The 20,959-nt window shown below is 38.1% G+C and overlaps 1 protein-coding gene across 3 annotated transcripts in view; it reads right to left on the bottom strand.

The window, feature by feature from the left end:
- The window catches only part of LOC105233947 (homeobox protein araucan), a 141,074-nt gene extending 120,452 nt beyond the window's left edge, over positions 1-20,622 (bottom strand). Inside the window, exon 1 of one of the 3 annotated variants that reach the window (XM_049459413.1) lies at positions 19,057-20,622. In XM_049459413.1, coding sequence (XP_049315370.1) covers positions 19,057-19,107 — 51 coding nt within the window. In that variant the 5' untranslated portion in view covers positions 19,108-20,622. The remainder of the gene's footprint in view (positions 1-19,056) is intronic. The other 2 variants (XM_049459415.1, XM_049459414.1) reach the window with 2 other exon arrangements.
- Positions 20,623-20,959: the final 337 nt, after the last annotated feature.

Below are 20,959 nucleotides of genomic sequence, written 5' to 3'. Positions count from 1 at the left end.
CTGACTTCTCGAAATTAAAAAGACGATATTGCTTTCCCTCAGTAAATAAAATGATAACAATTGGTTATAACGTTGACGCTTAAAAACCTCTCTTGCCTTTCAAGACTTATTCCGAGCGCATGCGGATATGCTCCTCGTCTGGGTTGGCCGGAAGGATAGTAATCGTTGGGTTATTATTATTATCATAAATACCTAGAATAGACTTTTCTATGTATTACAATAAATTAAAAGAACTTTAAAATCGAATACTCTAAGCCACTCTACCACCAATAATAGCAAATATAGTACATGTACTGACCAAAATACTTCCTTAGTCCTTGCATAGCCTTTTTATGCAAAAGAATTTACGACTTCCTCAGCAACATGCACACAAACTTATGTATGTGTACAGAAAGTATATCATTTTTTACATACATATGTACATGAATATACGTATATTCCAGCAATAGCAATAAATACACAATTCCACCTTTAGTAGTAGTGGTGGATGGCCAGGGCCGTTGCCGTTTTGGCTTTGGCGGCATTTTTCCTTTGAGGGCCTTAAAAATTTGTCAAAGCCTGTCACAAATTTGGCCGCTGATGGATTTACGATATCGGCGGTACAGCCACTGCCACCGCCACCACAAATATGGTTTTAGCCACAGAGGACGCCGTTCAATTCGCTTAACCGCTCAATTGGGGTTGACGGCTCGCTTTGTTTAGCGCTACGCTCGCCTGTTGGCCAAAGACGGCCAAGCCGGTGGCCAGTGACCAGTGGCTATAGCGGTTGCGTGGTCACTGTGTTTGCTGCACATGCGGGGCGGTCGCGACATGAGTTGTCGTTGCGCTTACTTTAATTGCTAATAATAAAAAAGTAAGCGAGCGAGCGAGCGCGAACCGTATTCAAGTGTAAATTATGTGCGAACGTGTAGATTATGAAAATTGTGTAATAAAAGCTAAACACCAGACAAAAGCCAACTGAGCGTATGCGCTTAACATATGTATGTAGCTGTAATAAAAACGGTGGGCCATAAACTAAACAAGCGAAGAACAGCAACAAAAAAATTAAAGCCCAAAACGTATTCAAGTTGCAACAACTTCTTTTTTGAATATTCTGTTTTTGTATTTTTGTATAAATTAAAAACACATTGTATTGCTAATTTTTAGTCAATACCTTTTTCACCTCTTTTTTGCTGGCTTTGCTAATGAGCCACGTAACGCTAGCAGCTTAAGCGCAACGCTGCTAGGCTCATGTTGTGGCTCCAACTTGGGCTTTGAGCGCATCAGGCGAATTTGTTGCAGTGTCTATGTGTATTTGTTTGTATTGTCACGCTACGTCGAATCAGCGCTGCAACAACACGATTTAATTGAATTAGTTCTCATTAAAATAATATTCATATAATTGCATTGCAAAACGGCGCACTGAGGCGCGAAGCACCTGCCAAGTGCAACAAATGCAGCGTTGTAGTTGCAAGCTGAAAGCGTTTTGGAAAAAAAAATCCGAAATTAATGAATAGCAGCGGATTTGTAATACAATCTCATAAAAGACTCGACGACTATAAATGCGCTCATTTTTCAAGCTCGCAAACTGAACTAATTGATTTCCGCTATTGGAATGACAGTGACGTATAAAGTAATGACAGTGAGCATCGTTGGGCGGGTGTAAAGTAATTGGTGGGTAGTGCGAGGATACCTCTGAAAAATTTAGTATAAAACTTATGAGTGCCATAGCATGGATTTATATATGGACATATGAAAAATTGTTGTCTTTGGATACGCTTAAGAGGCCAGTGCAGATGCTTTTGAAAATGATGAAATAAATAAAAGCAATGTCTAACGTTGTGTTATCACACGATCTTAGTGACCAGTCGAAGTGTTTTTTCAATAAATCCATTCGTTCTAATTAGCATCATTTTTAAAGACCGATGCTTCCACCGGCACCAAAACGTCGGATCTTCTTGGAACTTTTCAATAACTCATAGAGCAAAGCCAAGTCGCTTGGGAGGTTCGAATTAATATTTTGTTCCAATGGATTATGTTCGAAATACGCATTCTATAGAACATTGCGCTTTTAAAAGGCGGTAAAATATTTCCCACGTGAGAACAAAATCATATTTTTACTGCGGTGACAAGACAGGGTAGAGCACTCACAAGTACCACCCAGTTGGGCAATACTTAGAGCTTTTATCGAATAAAAGATCAGCTCTAGAGAGCATAGTAAGCCAGGTGCTAGTAGAGTGGATAAATATGAAGCTTTGCTGTGGCATACAAGATATGTAAGGCGCCACATAAGACTTCATATAACTTGTCGTTAAATCCTGGAATCGTAATTCACATATAACGGCAAATATAAAACAAGAAAAACATTAACTTCGACTGAAACGAAGCCATAATCATTCGCAGGTGCTTTTTTAATGGCATAAAAGGTTATCGAGATTTTGTTCGGTCAGTCTGTATGGCATATATAAGACAGACTGGTGCGATTTTAGTAATATTTTCGGAAATTAAAGCACTGTCTTGTAGAAAAATTTATGTCAAATTTCGTGGAGCGACCTTTGCGAAATGTAAAAGTTTTCCATACTATAAGGACTTGAGTTTGATAGATTAGTCTGTATGGCAGCTGGTGCCCTATGGATGCTATAGTGCTCTGATATCGGCAGTTCTGAAAAAATTAGCAGCTTCATGTTGGGAAATAGACGAGTTCAATATATCAGGTCGATTTCTCAAATACTGAAGGGCGAGCTCGCGAAAATACAGACGGCTCGACACGGTGTTAATTTATATATCGTCACCTAAAATCCAAAATAACGTAACATCACTTCTCATAAGTTTAAAAGCGAAAGGAAAACGATATAATAGAATCACTTACGTTGAACCAAAATTTTAGTTTTGGTTATGAAATGGTTATATCTGTCTTTATAACGTCTCCGACGTTTCCTATTGGATATTACAAACAAATATAACCTGTTCAGGGTATAGCAATAGTTCCACGTGTTCAGCTGTATTGTTGCTGTTACGGAGTCGCATTTATGAATTCTACATAATTATATTGTACTTATTACATTTTTGATATTATTTCAACGCATTTTGCTTGCCTTTGGAGCTATTCCTTTGTTTTGTTTGAACTTTGTGTAGTTATGACCTGTTTGAGAAATCCATTTTTACTTTCCACTTGTCATGCAACAATATCACCTGCGCAAAAATAAAAACAAACAAAATGTAACATGTTGCATGCAACACCGGCAACAGCAGACGAGGTTTTAACGGATCAACGCGATCATTTTACAGCGAACAAGCGCGTAATATATAATTTTCCTCATTCGTGCACTTTCCGAAGCACATAACACCGCTAGCAAGTGCGAATTCCTTTAAGCGCGCATTTAGCACACACTTAAAGTAACCGCTGACCGGTCGACCAAACCAAACCGCCGAACGACAGTAGCATGAAGGACATTTTTGCGCTGCTTGACTGCTTCGGTACACGATGGCATACCCTGCGTTGCCAACCGCCAACTGAGCCACCGTTCGCATGTGTTTGTTGTAATGCATGTTTGTTATATTGCATGCCGAAAATATAGGCTTGAAAGTGCAGCGGTTGCAGTAGACCGCGTCAGGGTAACAAGCTGCATGCCACAGTGCAGCAGCAACACCACCATAAGAACACTTTCGACATTGCTAATTAAAAATGCCTACACTGCAATTGCGGAATTAGTTTCTTATCGCGCTTATCATCAATGACGTTGCGACCGCCAACTTGCCACAAAGCGTTGCCAACGTGGCAAGCGCTGCTCGCCTGATATTACACACTTTTTGCACATTGCTGCTGTTGATGCGTTGATGGATAGTTGAGGAGCTGTGAATGCCGCAAGGCTTTTTGCCAAAGTGCGCAACAGCAAAAATACCAAACAAAAAACCAACAATAACAATAACAACAGCAAATGCAAACTTGTATAGGCACGTCAACGACGGTGACTGCAACGTTAGAGGGCAAAGCCGGCGGCAGCATAATGCATTTATGAATATTATTAAATTTATATGATAATTTGTGCATTTTTAATTTTTCTCTTCGTATTTTGTTGCACGCTTTTGTTGCTTTTGTAGATAGCGGTAAATGCTTCGAAGGCGTTTTGCCATACATTTTCCCCATTTTATGACCAAAGTCACGCAACTCATACGCTCCGAGTCGCCACCGAGACACGAAACAATGTGGCTTCAATCGCCCAGCTCAGCTATGAGCTCAAAGTAAATGGCAAATAAAGTAACGCGAAAATGCCTAGAACATGTTTAGTGCCAAGTAAGAAAATAGAAATCGAAAAACTCAATTAAGGCGACGAACCAGAAGTAAAACGTAAAAAAGTTCTACAAACCTTACTTAAAATGTATACTTCGAAAATCAAATGCGGTCTGCAGTATTCAGGGAGATCCGTGGGTTGGGAATTGGAAAAAGTGGGCTTAACCTCGCTTCTTAATAGGTTGGATATACATCTAAATCTAAGGTTATGTCAAACAAATTTGCTGACCATGAATCTTTTCAGCACTTCCTCAAACGGTGTGAAAATAATTGAACTCAGATAGTAACCACGTCCAGCACGCAGTGAAGAAAATATAGCAGCAGCTAAGAGTGTACACGAAGACCGTGGGGAGTCGAATCGGAGCCCTTCGCATCAACTCGGACTGACGTATGGAACGACTTGAGGCATTTTACGTCGGGATCTTAAGTTGAAAGCGTACAAAACACAGCTTGTGCTAGAACTAATGCCGATCGACCTTTCCAAGCGACATCGCTTCGCTTTATGGGCTCTTGAAAATTTCCAAGAAGATCAGACGTTTTCGAGCGAAACTTTGTACAGCGATGAGGCCCTCTTCTAGCTCAATGGGTACGTATTCAAGCAAAATTGCCCGAGGTATCTGAGGAGATTCAAGAGCTGTAATTTCATCCAGAAAATATAAGGGTTTAGTTTGATGTATCGGTCCATAATTCTTCAAAAATAATGCCGGTGAGATCGTAACCGTCAATGACAATCATTATCGCGCCATGATACCAAACTATTTGAAGCCTAAAATTGAAGCTCGTCATCTCGACGACATCATTTATTGAGGGAGCACTTCGGTGAGCAGATAATTTCACGTTTTGGTCCGGTGGATTGGCCACCAATATCAAGTGATATCACACCGTTAGACTCTTTCCTATGCAAAGTCTAAAGCCTATGGGTCCCGCTGCGATTCAGACCTTTGAGCAAAAAATCATGCGTGTCATTCGCCAGCTATCAGTCGAAATACTCGATTGAGTAATCGAAAATTGAACTCAGCGGATGGAGTATCTGAGACGTAGCTACGGCCAACACTTGAAAGAGAAAATATTCAAGAACTAATACCAAAGAGTGTTCTTTCGAATGATAGTAAACATTCCCCATTCAATAAGAAGTTTCTGTGATTTTTATACTCTCGCAACAAAGTTTCTAAGGAGAGTATTATAGTTTTGTTCACATAACGGTTGTTTGTAAGTCCTAAAGCTAAAGGAGTCAGATATAGGGTTATACATATATACCAAAGTGATGAGGGTGACGAGTAGAGTTGAAATCCGGATGTCTGTCTGTCCGTCCGTGCACGCTGTAACTTGAGTAAAAAAAATATCATGATGAAACTTGGTACACGTATTTCTTGGCTCCATAAGAAGGTTAAGTTCGAAGATGGGCAAAATCGGCCCACTGCCACGCCTACAAAATTGCGAAAACCGGAAACCTATAAAGTGTCACAACTAAGCCATAAATAAAGATATTAAAGTGAAATTTGGCACAAAGGATCGCATTAGGGAGGGGCATATTTGGACGTAATTTTTTTGGAAAAGTGGGCGTGGCCCCGCCCCCTACTAAGTTTTTTGTACATATCTCGGAAACTACTATAGCTATGTCAACCAAACTCTATAGAGTCGTTTCCTTCAGGCATTTCCATATACAGTTCAAAAATGGAAGAAATCGGATTATAACCACGCCCACCTCCGATACAAGGGTTATGTTGAAAATCACTAAAAGTGCGTTAATCGACTAACAAAAAACGTCAGAAACACTAAATTTTACGGAAGAAATGGCAGAAGGAAGCTGCACCCAGACTTTTTTTAAAAATTGAAAACGGGCGTGGCGTCCCCCACTTATGGACCAAAAACCATATCTCAGGAACTACTAATCTAATTAATTTTACAGCAAAAAAAAAATAGTATTTTGTCAAATAAAAAAGTTTCCCATTCAAAGACGTGGTTTTGTTTAATCACTAACAGGTACATCCTATAATATCAGGGGTTACGACTAATTCGCGAAATGCAATGATGAATATGCAATCATTCAAATCGATATCTTGAAAAGTAAGGAAGAGCTATGTTCGAGCATAACCGAAAGTTTCAACTCATGCAACTTGCAAGGATTAAATACAGGGTAATACCTTCCAGTACGTAAAACTGGTTAGATATATGGGGTCTAGGACGAGTTTTTCACCCGATTTCTTCCATACTAAGCATAAATGCGTACCGTGATAAGAAAAACACGCTCTCTCAATTCTAAATATTACGATAACTAACATATTGGCGGTATAAAGGCACCCGGAAGTTCGAAAACCCAAATATTAGGTAAGGAAGGTACTCACCCAACTCAACCTATTTTGGATACACAGAATTACTACTGTCAGGAAAGGGGTCTAGCTAAATTTCAAGAACATATCTCTCGCATTAACCGATATTTTTGGTAAAAAGTCAGCTATACGTACTAGATTTTCTTATTCAGTACCTAGAGGCTTGAACAATTTTGGTTCGATTTACGCAATTTTTAGTCATAATGACCATTTAAAGCTGTATCTGTCTCGATTAGTTTTAGATGATACGTACGTGAACGAAACTGTTATACGCTTTGGCAACGTGTTGCAAGTGTAAAAAAAGGGGTCGCATATACTTTTGTATACAAGCAGACAGACGTACGGATATGCCTAAATCTACTCAGCTCGTCATATTGATCATTAATAGCTACACCCTATAAGGGTATACAAAATTACTACTGGATGTTACAAACTTAATATACCCTGTTCAGCGTATAAAAGTGCTAAATTTCCTACACATTTTTCTTTTAAAGAAAGCTTTACATACTTTTTACTAAACTTTGAAGCTTAAAACACAGTCCAGTATGGAACGTAGCTCCTCTTTCTTTTCTATTATGCTTTAATTTGTTTATTCCGCATTTTGTTCAGTGGTTCACTGCAACGGTCCAAGTTTTTACCAAAGTTCATTGTTCGTTTTACATTTCTTTCGTCTTGTGCTAAGGAAAAATAGTCATTTGCAAGTTTTTCTTGACCTTCTATTATTCTTAATACTTTCTCTCTGTAGAAGTTCAACATGCACAGTCTTTTAATTCCTTTGTTGACCAAATATACAAGCGTTTTTTTGCTGAAGCTGTCTAGCTTTGATACTTGCAAGCTCGCAAATGAATTTTCTCCTGATTTTAGGGCATTAAGGAGAGACTTAAATTTAATTTAAATTCATGTATGCACATACTCTTGTTTAAAGGCTGTATAAATATGCCACAATATACAAAAACTCCAGCGGCATTTTTTTCTCATTTCACTTTGCAAGCGACAAATTGTTTGAAAGTGACTTGGAATTTCAGAACATTGCACTGTCGCCTGGAAATTAATATCGATTATTTTGCAACGAAAAAGTGCAGCACAAATGAATGTAAAATAACTGTAAATGGGGCGCCGCACACAGCAAGAGTAAACACAACGCGCTTACGGCATTGCAACACGCACTACAATTGAGTCATTTCATGCCTGCCACACTCACATTTACACACACTTATATACATATGTATTTCTTAGTATACGTACATATGTATATAAAAATGTTTGCAGGCCCTGGCAGACTCTTGTTTTGTCTCTTACGACACATGATCTTTTATAAAAATTTGCATTTTTCATATATTAAATAATATATCCCTCACAATTTGAGGTTCCTGATGCAATGTTTTAGCTCAAACAGAAGCAATGATAAACGAACTCTGCTACCAAGTCGCTTTCAGGCAACAGGTCAAATGGAAAATCGCCGGCCTACTATAGCAAAAGACGCATATGAATTTATTTTGGAAAATTTGTTTTTGTTATTCAACATAGTTTTCTTTCTTAAAGGATGTCTCATTCATAATAGCGATTTTTATAGAATGGTTTGTCCTTTGATTTTTGCTTTAAAATAGGTCTTTGGGCGATCACCTTTTCATTCGACGAAATTTTCGTCCCTGCGAGCTGTCTTTTGAAATCTGAGAATAGGAAATACTGGCTGTGTGGATGCGGAAGCAGTTCGAAACCTAATTCATGGATTTTTCGCATCCTTTTCACTGACTTGTGACACGATGCATTGTTCTGATGAAACAGTACTTTCTTTTTCTTCAAAGGAGCCTTTTTTCGGCGATTTCCTTTAAACGGTCCGATAATGCTATGTATTAATGGTTGTTGATGGTCCTCCCTTCGTCAAGGTAATCAATAAAAAATATTCCATGGGCTTCCTAAAATACAAAAGACATAACCTTACCAGCCGACAGTTGTGTTTATCCACGCTTTGGAGCGGATTTAACGTGTGCAGTCTACTTGGATGACTGTCAGTTGAACCTCAGCGTGAAATTATGGAGCCATGTTTCACCCATTGTATTGTATCGAAGCAAAAAACCGACGCCATCCAAAATTGTTTTCTGTTTTTTTTTTTTTCATCGGAAATTTTTTCTTTTGAGCGTCCACTGAGTTCGTTGTTTTCGGTGGTCATTTCGCCACGTCTAAACTTAGCATACAGATCCTCGATGGTTGATTTCCTAGGGGCAAAAACAGAGAGAGGCTGAAATTCGTGAGTACGAAGAGCTTGGCAAGCTGGACGACAAGAATAATTATCGAAACTTTTACGAAAAGATGCGGCGACTAACATAAGGTTTGAAGACCGGAGCATACCCTTGTAGAACACCCATAAATGATCTAGGGACTCATGCATACTGACATTATGGAGGGAACATATCTCCAGGCTGCTGAATGGCAGTGAAAATTTAAGACCAAGAAATGGTGAACCCGATTCCCCAATCGATGACCATGGAGCAGACGTTTCATTGATCGACCATGAAGACGTTCGAATAGCTATTATCCGTCTAAAAAAACAACAACGGAGGCCGATGGTTTGCCGGCCGAGCTATTCAAACACGGCGGCGAAGAGCTGATAAGGAGCATGCATCAGCTTTTTTGTACAACATGGCCGGACGAAAGCATGCCCGACGGTTGGAATTTAAGTGGGCTCTGCGTGCCCTTCTACCGTAGAATAGGCCTTCTCAGCATCGCATATAAGGTTCTATCGAGCATACTGTGTGCAGGATTGTCGGCTGCAGTCATCAACTAACTGATTGGCGATTATCAGTATAGGCCTGGAAAATCTACAATTGACCAGATTTTCGCCAGGTGCCAAATCTTGGAAAAGACCCTTGAATGGAAGATCGAGGACCTTTTCGTCGATTTTAAAGCCGCCTTTGGTAGCAAGAAAAGGAACTGCCTTTAGGCCACTATGTGTGAACTTTGTATCCCTGCAAAGCTAATACGGCTGTGTAGAGTTACGTTGAGCAACACCAAAAACTGAGTCAGAATCGGGATGGACCTCTCCAAGCCGTTCGATACCAAGTGAGGTTTCAGCGAAAGAGACTCGTATGACTTCTTCAATCTGCAGAGCTAAACAGTAAAGCTATAATCGTCTATAAAATAGTACAGTCGCTTAGTTCTGCTGTCTCCAGGCTGGATAAGGAAGCGAGGAGAAGATGAAATATCTCCTGTCATCAAACAAAGAATCGTCGCACTCGCGATTTGGCTCCCACGTCACTGTTGACAGTCATAACTTCGAAGTCATAGATAATTTCGTGTATCTTGGAACTAGTATTAACACCAACAACAAGGCCAGCCTCGAAATTCAACTCAGAATAACTTTTTCCAACAGATACTACTTCTGACTGAGTAGGAAACTGAGAAGTAAAGTCCGAAGAGGCTGTTAAAATAAAAGTTTTCATCAAATCGATTATACTTCATCTCTTCTTGGAAATTAATTTATGAGAAACTTAGTCGAGCAGATTTTTATATTTTTGAGCAAATTATTAGGAATATATTTCGTGGAACACAAGTTGGTTAAGCAGCAACTCCAATCATTTAAAGGATATTGATGTTTGATTAATGTGAGGTTTCTTGTGGCGTAACTATAAAGCTTCTTTAAAGCACTTATTTTCGGTTCAATTCCAATGAGATACTCAATTTGAAATTTATTTTTTTTTAGAAGGAGTGGTAGACTTCTCCCTCTTAACGCAATTTATAATTTTACAAATTATTTTTTCGTCAAAAAATTTTAATAAATTTCATTGTCGATACCCCATTGAAGAAAAAACAGTTTCAAAACCAAAAAAAAAAATGTTTTTTCTACCTATTACAACACTTTATTAAACAATTACCGAAAAAATCAGACATTAGTTCTCACTTTACTAAGTAGCAACATTAGTCTAAAAAATTTACTTTGAAGGAATCCTATAACATTTCTCACTGGGTTATATACAATTTCGTCAGTATTTGTTTGTATGTAAAATGTATGTATGTGTTGTGTAGGTGTGTTACGTTTTCGTCGTGCGTTCGAGGAAGTTGACAAACATCGAAAAAATAACGCAAATAGCAAACGCAGCAAAAAGGCGAGACTTACAAAAAGTTGGTTAAAAAAGTTCGCAATTTGCAAAGAGGCGAAAGTAAGCAAGCCGCTTGACCGTAGCTGATATCCACATCCCTGCTACCCCCGACCACTTGCCAACTACTTGTGTCATCCATTCGGCAGCGCACCTCGGACACAGCGGGGGTTGAATTTGTTTTTGCAATTTGTTGTTTACGCTTGCGTGTCTTATTGTTTATAAGTAATTTTTTTTATAATTGCTTTTGTTGTTGTTGCACATATTATTGCTTTAGTGATTTTCTCATTGTATTATTCTATAATATTCCGTTTTGTTTGCCACTTATGAGCAACCTTGTAGACTGTTGTGGTTAGAAGCGTTTTGCTGCTGTGGTTGTTGTTATTGTTGCGTTGGCGTTAAGCAAAAAAAAATCGACACAAATAAAAGTAAGCCAGTGTGTCACAGGCCAAAGAATTAGGCAGCACATATACATATAAATATATAATATGTTTACCCACACATAGGCACTTCTTTTCTTTAGCAATTTAGCAATAACAATTCCTGCCTAAGTGGAGATAAATTTTGCACTTTCTTTTTGAAAGTGTAATAAATAAACATACATAAGTATGTATGTAGGTATAGGTAACAGACATATGTAACTATTTAATTGAAATTGTGAGTATATAACATAGGTCGGTATGTAGATTAAGCGTTTGACGAAGCATTTAAGATTTTAGGAGGCCCATTGTGAAGCTACCAGGACTAAAATCACTTCATTCTTATATCCTTTCTAAATAACCCTGTGCTCCTGATGAAATTCATCAGTACACAAAGATTTTTCTGTGCAATCTCCGAGAAGTCTTCAAGAAACTCTCCACCGAAAATTGCAATTCTTTTCCTATACAAAGTTTTGTATTCGCATTTAAAATGTTTTATAACCTTTCCTTCTTTTACCTACTGACTGCTTCATTGTATGATCTACCCAGTCTGCTGGCATGTCTGCCAATTAACCAGTGATCTGTTAGCTCTTTTATTAGAGGTCTTATGTTACTTCATATTCCATTCATGCCACGTTTGTCTACGTCTTGAGCAAGTTAGGGATTGATTTTACAGATATTCAGCTATTTATATAACATTTTTGTCGAATCAAATCTACATCACTCCATCATTTTCGAAGTCTAATAGTAGAGTGATGCCTGCTCCGGCTAGTTCATCTGTTTCACAGTTACCAGAAATACTCGTATCCTGAAACCCATTACAGGTTTATCGTGAAATAGGATGTTAGATTCATTAGTAGAGGTCAAGGTACTCTTTCACTATCTTTGTTGGAACCCTAAGAGGCTTTAGTGACAGGGTTTTCCAATAAGAGTGATATGATTTTGCAGGATCGAATTCTATGAACGCACTTTTCGAGTGTTTTTCCACTAAATCAAGTCGTATGCCATGAATTCAATAATGACTTCTAACACTTGAAGAGAGTCTGGTTTATTGTTAAAGGCCAATGTCTTCAAGTAACCCCACAAGAAGTAGTCTAATGATGTTAAATCACAACTTCTTGTTATACTACCAATATCACTTTCTTCCCATTGCGATCATAACAATTTGGTTCTCATCTCGACATTTACGATGGTCCAAGGGCTTCAGTTTATGACTGAGAACAATTTTACACGGATGCAAACCCAAAACTTTTCTCAAACGCAGACAGTCCTAATTCTTGAGAATGTCTTCGAATCGACTGCGGTCTTCAGCAACGCTTACCTTAACGTCAGCAGCATTTTCGGTACTTTGTTTTATTGGCACTTGAACATTGTGTGAAGAAAATGTAGGTTCAAAATTTTGCTGTGATCTGCACTTGTCCACTCTTTTTTGTAAGAGAAGGCAATTTTGAGGACCTAATTTAAGTTCAGTTCAATAGGAGTTCGAAAATACGCGGTACTGAGTAGAAGCGGATGTTTACTAAGTTTCCTAGTATGTTTCAATACTAATAAGTATACCGTATATTATAATAGACGAATGAGTTGCCTGAGGCGTTTAGGCCCCACCATACTTTTACAGCTACTTTCCCTTGCCTAGCATGTAAATTTTAAAATTAGTCCCAAGTAGCTTTCTTGTCTCCTATTGTTAGAATGTTACCTTTTACTAATGGCGGCATTACTTCTTCTTAATATTTTTTGCTTAAGGTTCATGGGAGTATTTGGTAATTTACCTCTAACCGAAATCGCCATCTTCAGCGTAGGCCATAATAACATACCCCCTTCTTTTCGGGATCTCAAAACCTTAAAATTGAGTGCAGATGTTTTGATAAACATAATGTAGGACTGAATTTAAACGAAATCAATCCAGATTTTTGTCTGACTTCCATATATCAAATGTCTTTCGCATTATATAACACATAACGGGTGATCCAAGTAGAGGTACTTCTTTCAATAGCCTTTTCTAACAGATCACGCGAAAGTCGTGTCAGCCTGTCATGTTATTTTTGGTCAGTATTGCTTGGCATTGCATCATGGAGCCTGAGCAACGGTTTGGTGTGGTTTGTGGGGCGGTGGAATCATCGGTCCATATTTCTGCAAAAATTATGCCGCTGAAAACATAACAATCATGCCTAAAATTGAAGCGCGTGATTTTGGCGACATTTGGTTTCAATAATACGGCGCCACTTATTACACATCGCATCAATCAATGGATTTATTGACAGAAGACTTCGGTAAACAGATAATTTCACGTTTGAGCCTATCGATTGGACACCAGGATCATGTGATATCTCAGCATTAGACTTTTTCCTGTAGAACTATGGAAAGTCCTAAAGCTATGCGGACAATTCCGCAGGCCTTGGAGCAAAACATCACGGGTGTCATTCGCTAGTTACCTTCAAAATGGTTTAACACCAGAAGCATATGAAATCAATACAGACCTTCTTTTAGTATTTGAAGAAGTCAACCGATTCTATTTCGTATAAATCGTTCAATATTTAAGGTATGTTATTGTTTTCTTATCTGCATCATGTTAGCCTTCAAATTTAATAAAATTCACACCTGACCTTGCTCTGGCCCAAATTCAGCTGATCTTCAAATTCGTCAATAAAATAATTTGGGGGACTCTTTAACACTATATTAATTATATAAATTATTATTTTAAAACTTATTTTTTTTATTTCAACGAACTTCTGCTGACAATTGTGGTATCAGCCTCGAAGTTGTTCCATAAATATAACAGGAGAGTTGAAAATCTCGTAAACAGATACAAATGTATATAGATTATACTACTAATTTTTGGCGCAGCAGCTTGTGTTAGTTTACAAAATATGAATCAAAATCAATTTCTATGTACACTCCAAGAGCTTAGACGATTTTAAGAGAAGACATAAATATAAGCGAAGATACAAACAATTTTTCTAATAGCGAACACCTTTCATTAAGAGATGCTTTCAAAATTTTCTATTTCTGTGCTTGAAGCGCTTATTTATTCTTGCATACTTTCCTCAAATAATAAAAATAATGAATTCATAGCCTTAATTTGCAACCTGGCAACCATTTATCAATCTAACTTATTTTTAATCACATGCAATCAATACAAATCAATTGAGCTTAGATTTAGTTTACTCTAATAAACAAGTGCTTATCCATACATACATTCAAATACGAACACGAACATGTACAAATATTCCCTCCGCTCATTTTTGGCTGTCAATATGCTCCACTCATTATCACACACATATCAGCCAACGCGTCACCACTCGCCTGCTCATGCAACCAATAACGCCACCACTGTTGCATGTGAATTCATAGTGACATATTGAATAACTTGAAGACTACAGAATGTGGTGAGTGCATCATGTCTGTTATAGCGGCCTAAGCAATAAATAAAAACCAAATCAAGTCGAGCAAGAACCGATGAAACTTAAATGAACTGAACTCCAAATGCGAAGCCAAGTCAAGTGAACTAAGTAAGTAAGTGACTGGCTGTGAACCCAAACGCTAGTCAAGCACCATCAAGTCGGCTAAAGTCAAGTCACTTCACTTTAAACTGTGAACTGGCGAGGCGCAGTGCATCGATGAATGAATGATTTACGATGTTCCATGGAAAAACTACTCTGAATAATTTATTGATAAATTGTGAAAGCGAAAAACCGGCAAGCGGCAATGCCCACTTGCATACGGGATGTGAAGCCAGCCCACAACGAGCAGGAAATAAAAAAGTACTATACACACGTACATGCATATACATTTGTATGTGTGTGTATGTTTGTATTAAACAAGTCGGCTCAGAACCCAGCCCAACCCACCGTTACAGCAAAAGCAAGCCAACAAAGCAAGCAAGCAGTCGGATAGCCTTGCGCCAGCCAGCAAGCAAGCAGCAACATCATCAGCGCCAACCATCAGCCGGCATTCACTTTTGGCATGAAAAACTTCAAATTGGAATGCAGCAGAAAATGTCAATGCGAATTCCCATCGCATGCTCATAACAGCCTAACAGCCAGCCAACGTCCGCAGCTGAGCCACCAATTCGCTCGTTGCTGCAATTGCTGCTCGTACTTCCTTCACAGCTCTAGCTGTGGAGTGGCCCGAGGTTGTGGCAGCGTGCGACGTGATTCCAATAAAATCGTGTGATATTTTTGTGCGATCGCATTCGCAACACTCATGCCTATTGCAACAACTGTCATAACACACACGTACACACACACAATGATTGTGGTTGAATGTGCTGCAGTCTATCAGCATTCATACAAATGGCATTTGTGGCGTGCAACAATGCGCTGTGCAGTAGCTGATCGTGCCACTCAACTTCGACGACACAACAATTCGGACTGTAGCTTCACTTCAGCTGTCATTGCGGATTGTTAGTACATGAATGTATGCGTGTGTATGGGTCCCTTAGCAGGGTTGCTGGGCCCAGAGGACTCATAAATATTCTGTGCGGATGCTTGTCAAAAATGCATGATGGAATTATGACAGATCGTTATGATTAGCACGTTGCGATGTGCGTGATATGCCGTGGCACAGTGATGATGACAAGTGATCGTCAACGTTCCTCAGCGATCAACGATCAGCGACTTTGGTGTGCGATCACATTGATTTCGTGGCATTACATGGATTTTTTTGCGCAGTTGTTAAAGGACATGCAAGTTGTTGGAGTGGCGCGCAATTTAATTGAGTAGCGTTCACATAGGGCGCATGCATTGTAAGCATTTGAACATAATTATTTGGCTTTTTATGAAAGAGTTGGTATGATGTAAACAAATTAATGAATTGCTATTCTCAGGCATTTCAAATGCTATGTGCGCTAATTTCTTGGGAGTATGACAATTCCATTTTTTTGCATCAAAGGCTTTCCTTTTTTAGTTGATATATATATATATATATATATATATATATATGTATATTTGATTTTTACACCCTCGCCAGGGTTTGTTAAACTTGCCACGAACTTTGTAACGCACAGAAGCATACAATGGTCGTTGTGTTTTTACGTGAGTACCTGCCGACGACGGTCATGAAAACAATACGTTGATCAACGCTCCAAATAATTTATGTCTTTTGCAAGTGCATATTGGATTTTAGTGGCTTTTTACGACTGGCATACCTTACCGCTTGTTGGGATTTAAAGACGCAATGAAAACTAGTTTAAAAAAGCCTTTGGAGGTTATCCTCGATGTATGGTCAATACATATTCAAGTGAAGCGTGATGTAGTACTTAAGGACAGCTGTCTCATGATTTTAGTACTTAGGAGCCAGACTCGTCTTCATTACAGACTTGAATCATACTGAACCTTGTTCAGAAAGTTGGGCTAAAGTGGAAATGCTAGGAGATACATTAGCTATTAAGTACAACATTTACATTCTCTGGTAAAGAAAACTAGACAAATTAGTATGTGATAAACAGTTCCAATGGTGAAATCTACACATTTACCGACGGGTCAAAGGCTGAAAAAAGAATAGTTGAGAGCTAGTAAACCATAGGCAGAAGTTAGTTGCAAACTACAAGTAAATGACTACAATTCAGTCTTTCAAGCCGAAATTGTTAGCATAACAGAGGGCTTTGGTGATCATGTGGGTTTCTGCTATAACTATTAAGCCCAAAAATCTTCTATTGGCTAGAAAAGTAAAATTTAGACCATCCATAATCAAAACTCTCAGTAAGTAACTCGGTTAATATGACTGTATACCCAGTTATGTATATACACACAAGTAGAAATAGAAGGAAACTAAAAGGTTGACAAGTTGACTCATCGGAGCAGCTGGCTGCCCCATACCACTACACTCAAAAGGCATTTAAAGTTACACTCAGGTGTTAGAACATTAGCAAAACAGTACATACCACAAAGCTACTTTGTAGTAATGTTAATGACCAAAAAGCTTCTACTTCCCCGCTTCTAAAAGGACAGGGCGTATGCTTAGAGGATGATTAGACGCTGGCACATTATTTTTGCGAATACCCAGCCTTCAGCCGGATGAGATGTGATATATTATACGGCTCTCAGTGCTACATTGAGCTGCTTTTGTTTTAAAACACACTATTGAAATTGTGTAAAATATTATGTTACATAACATCTCAAACATAATTTGACAAAAAAAAGTCAGAAGAGACATTTAAATATAACCATTTGTTCAAGAGACCTCAAACCTGGACGACCTAAAACAGGGTGTGTATAAGGTTCTTCGTATGAATAGTATGTTAACTAATATTCTTCAAATTACCATTTCAACACATAGTAAAAGATTTATATAAATCCATAGAATGCAGAGTATTTGCTAATAAAAGGAACTTCTCTCATAAGATCCAAATTATAAATTTAATTTTGAAAGCAGAGAGCTGCAATCTTAGCTAGAATTTCCGTTTACGAAATGACACGCTTCTTTCTTATATTATAGATATTTACTCTTCTATTTTTATCATTCTTCCTATACGAAATATTACTATAATATGTTATAAAAGCTATGTATAAACCTAATTTGAGCATACAGGTAGGAAAAATGTGTGACTTCGGAGCAAACGAATAACTTAGTTAAACAGCTTGGTCAGAAATATATGATAATATTTGAGAATGAGTCGACAAATTATTAAAAACAATGTAAAGGGGTTTTCAAACGGGCGGCTACAAAAGTAGGCCGATAGGATAGCAAACGATGCCATATTTTTCCCCTCTCTTTTGACATTTCTCTTCAGTAAGATTTGCCATTTCATCATGGAAAGATATACGATCCAACAACGAGTCGAAATTATTAAAATTTACTACCGAAATTCGGAGTCAGTGGCCTCAACTAGAGCTATAATAGTCCGAAAAAAAACTTTGCGGAAAAACAGGAGTTCCCCGAACGATTTTTGATTTGTTTGACTGGTCGCAAATCGATTTACTTTTGACTAGAGAGTAAGTAATCATTACCTAAACTAGTAATTAAAATTTTAGGTTAATTATGCTCAATTTAGATATTAAAAAAAAAAGTTACATAACCATATTTAAGATTCATTTATTTACTGGGTATATTAAGTTTGCCACAAGGTTTGTAATACTCAAAAGAAAGTGCCGAAACCCCTAAAAATATAACTTATCAGCATGATAAACTGAGTCGATTTAGCCATGTCCATCTGTTTATACGCGAACTAGTCCCTCAGTTTATGATATATTGAAAATATGAAATTTCGCACACGCATTTTTCTTTCTAAGAAACTGCTCATTTGCTCATTTACTAACGAAATAACGAAAAGCATTTGAGCACAGCAATATGTTCAGCAATATTTCTAGATGTAACTACGGCGTTTGATAAAGCCTTTTTATATAAAATTAAAAAGTTCTACTATTAGAATTGTATAAAATATATGAGTCTTATTTAAATAGTAGACAATTTTTGGTTAAAGTAAGAAATTTCATATCTGATGAACGACAGATAAGGGTTGGTGTACCACAGGGCAGTGTTTTAGGCCCAACTCTATACGTCATATACAAATACAGCAGATCTTCCAATAGCTAATAATATATGATATAATACAAATGTTCCAATCAAAAATGCTTAGACAATCATGTATTCAACATGGTACATGCGTAATGAAAATATCCATCGATTTCGACCAAACACACCTAAAAAGAAGAGATATGCCTGCCTACTAAAGATCAAGTTATCACCAAAACAGCTCAATCACGTGCTTGAGCATGTCTAGTTTTTAAAAAGATTTAAGATTTTTTAACTTATGTTAGGCTTTAAAAATGAACAGATCCAATAAATAAAGGAATATTGAAAAAATATAAATATTTTCCATCACCAGAGCTTAATTCGATTAATTATACGAAAATAAGTAAATGGAATCAAAAAGGTATAATGTGCTTCTGAGCTCATCTTAACTATTTTAATAAGTATAATGTATATATGGTATATGAACTTACCTGATTCGCCGACGGATAACCGCAGCCATTGTACTGCGCATAAGCAGCCATTATGCTAAGCTGACCACTACGAAATCAAAATATTGCACTTTTTTGTTAACAAATTTTATGAGGTTCGTTTTGTTTACGAAATGTTTCAAGGCCAAAAGCTAAATGTGTGAATCATACAAATCGATAACTAATTTGTATAATAAAGTCATAATTTTTAGTTTACCGATAAAGACCCACGCAAAGCTTGGCATATTATTTTACTGTTTTGGTTTTTTTTGTCCCAACAGAGAAGCTGCGACTTTAATAACCGTTATGCATTAATTTTCGAATTCTTGGTGAATAACTGTTTATTATTATTATTTTCAATCGTACCGCTTACGTTCACGCTGTGTCATTAACACCGTTGCGACATTTTGCCACTGTTTGCCATACCAAATGGCCGTTGGTCACAGATTGAACGCGCGCTCGTGGTTTACGCCAAAAGCTGTTAGCTGTAAAATATGTGCTAGTATTGTTTTTGTTTTTTGATAGTTTACTTGACATATGAATGCCATGTGTTACAGGCAACCTAAAACTTGTAGTTGTTCACACTTTGACAGGTCAGCATTCTAATGGCGTTGACTACTGTCAGTCGCTTACTAAATAATTGTTGTTGTTATTTTAGTTCACTTTTTTGTTGTGTTTTTGCTAATTTTGCTTTCGTTTTTGTAGTTTATGCTGTTTCGGTTGACAGGGTCAAGGTTTTGGTGGACTGCCTGCATGCCGGTACACACACACATACACATTTACATGTGCTGAAAAGCAGTTTAACCACAAACTCAAGCCGAAGTCCTCACCGTCTGCTCTAATTAAAAAAACGCTTCACAAACTTGTCAACCGCCTGCAATAGCAACAACAACAATACACGGCTAAAACTTGTTTTGGGGGTAATTTGACACTTTGACTGGCCAACTAGCCTGTGCTTTGGTTATTATTATAAACTCATTGAACTCAAATTTTCGCTACTGTGGTCATGTGATTTTTTGGCGCAAAAAAAATTATTTTTATTTTTTTTTATTAGCAGATTTCAGTTTATATGTTTAGGTATTTCTCGATATGCAGCGTCGGCATTTTTATATTTCATTTTATTTCACTTGACAATACACCGCGCGTCAATTTTCACATAGTTCAATACGCGCCCATATCAAAACCATTAACTAATCAATCGTGACAGCAATAATAATTATTTCATAAGATCGTCGGAGAACGCTCTGCTCAGCATACACTTGCAACTCTTGGCCGTCGCTGTCGCTACTCAACTTCCGGTATTTTCCAATTGGAAAATCTCAGCCCTTGCAACGCACTGCATTAGCGCTGAAGCAGCCGATCGGCGCAATGCAATCAACACAACCAAACCCCTCACGTTGTCGCTGCTCTTCTATAGTATACAATAAAAGTCCATACAAAACGTTGCGATATATTCGTCGCTGCTACTGCTGCCGCTGCCCGTCAAACTCGTTTTCGCGTGCCCACACTTGCTCGCCGATGCGCGCCTATTCACGTTCGAGCACAAACTAGTTGCGAGTTCGTACAGGCGTTGTGCAGCGTTTGCATTAACGCAGCGCACTCAATACATGACCAAACGATAAGAGCGTGCGCAAGCAACAGAGCGAGAGCGCAATATGTTGGCTCAAACGGCAGGAGAAAAGCCTCAAATGCGTGTAAGTGGAAAGAGCAGCGAAAATAACAGCTTTAAGCGCAGCTGCAGCGCTGTAGCGAAAAAGAGAACAAGAGAGCGCTTCATGCATTCTCTAAATGAATTGTTTTTCTTTTATGACACGGGGTGTGGTGGCAGCGCATAGGCCACACCTACCGCTTCTTACGTGAGCGTCGCATAGCTGCAGTTGATGGTAGCGCCGCCACAGGCATTTTG

Source organism: Bactrocera dorsalis, chromosome 5 (assembly GCF_023373825.1).
Source record: "Bactrocera dorsalis isolate Fly_Bdor chromosome 5, ASM2337382v1, whole genome shotgun sequence".
In the NCBI taxonomy this organism is placed as follows: Eukaryota; Metazoa; Arthropoda; class Insecta; order Diptera; family Tephritidae; genus Bactrocera; species Bactrocera dorsalis.
Note: the sequence above shows the minus strand (reverse complement) of the source record. Positions and strands in the feature narration are given on the sequence as shown.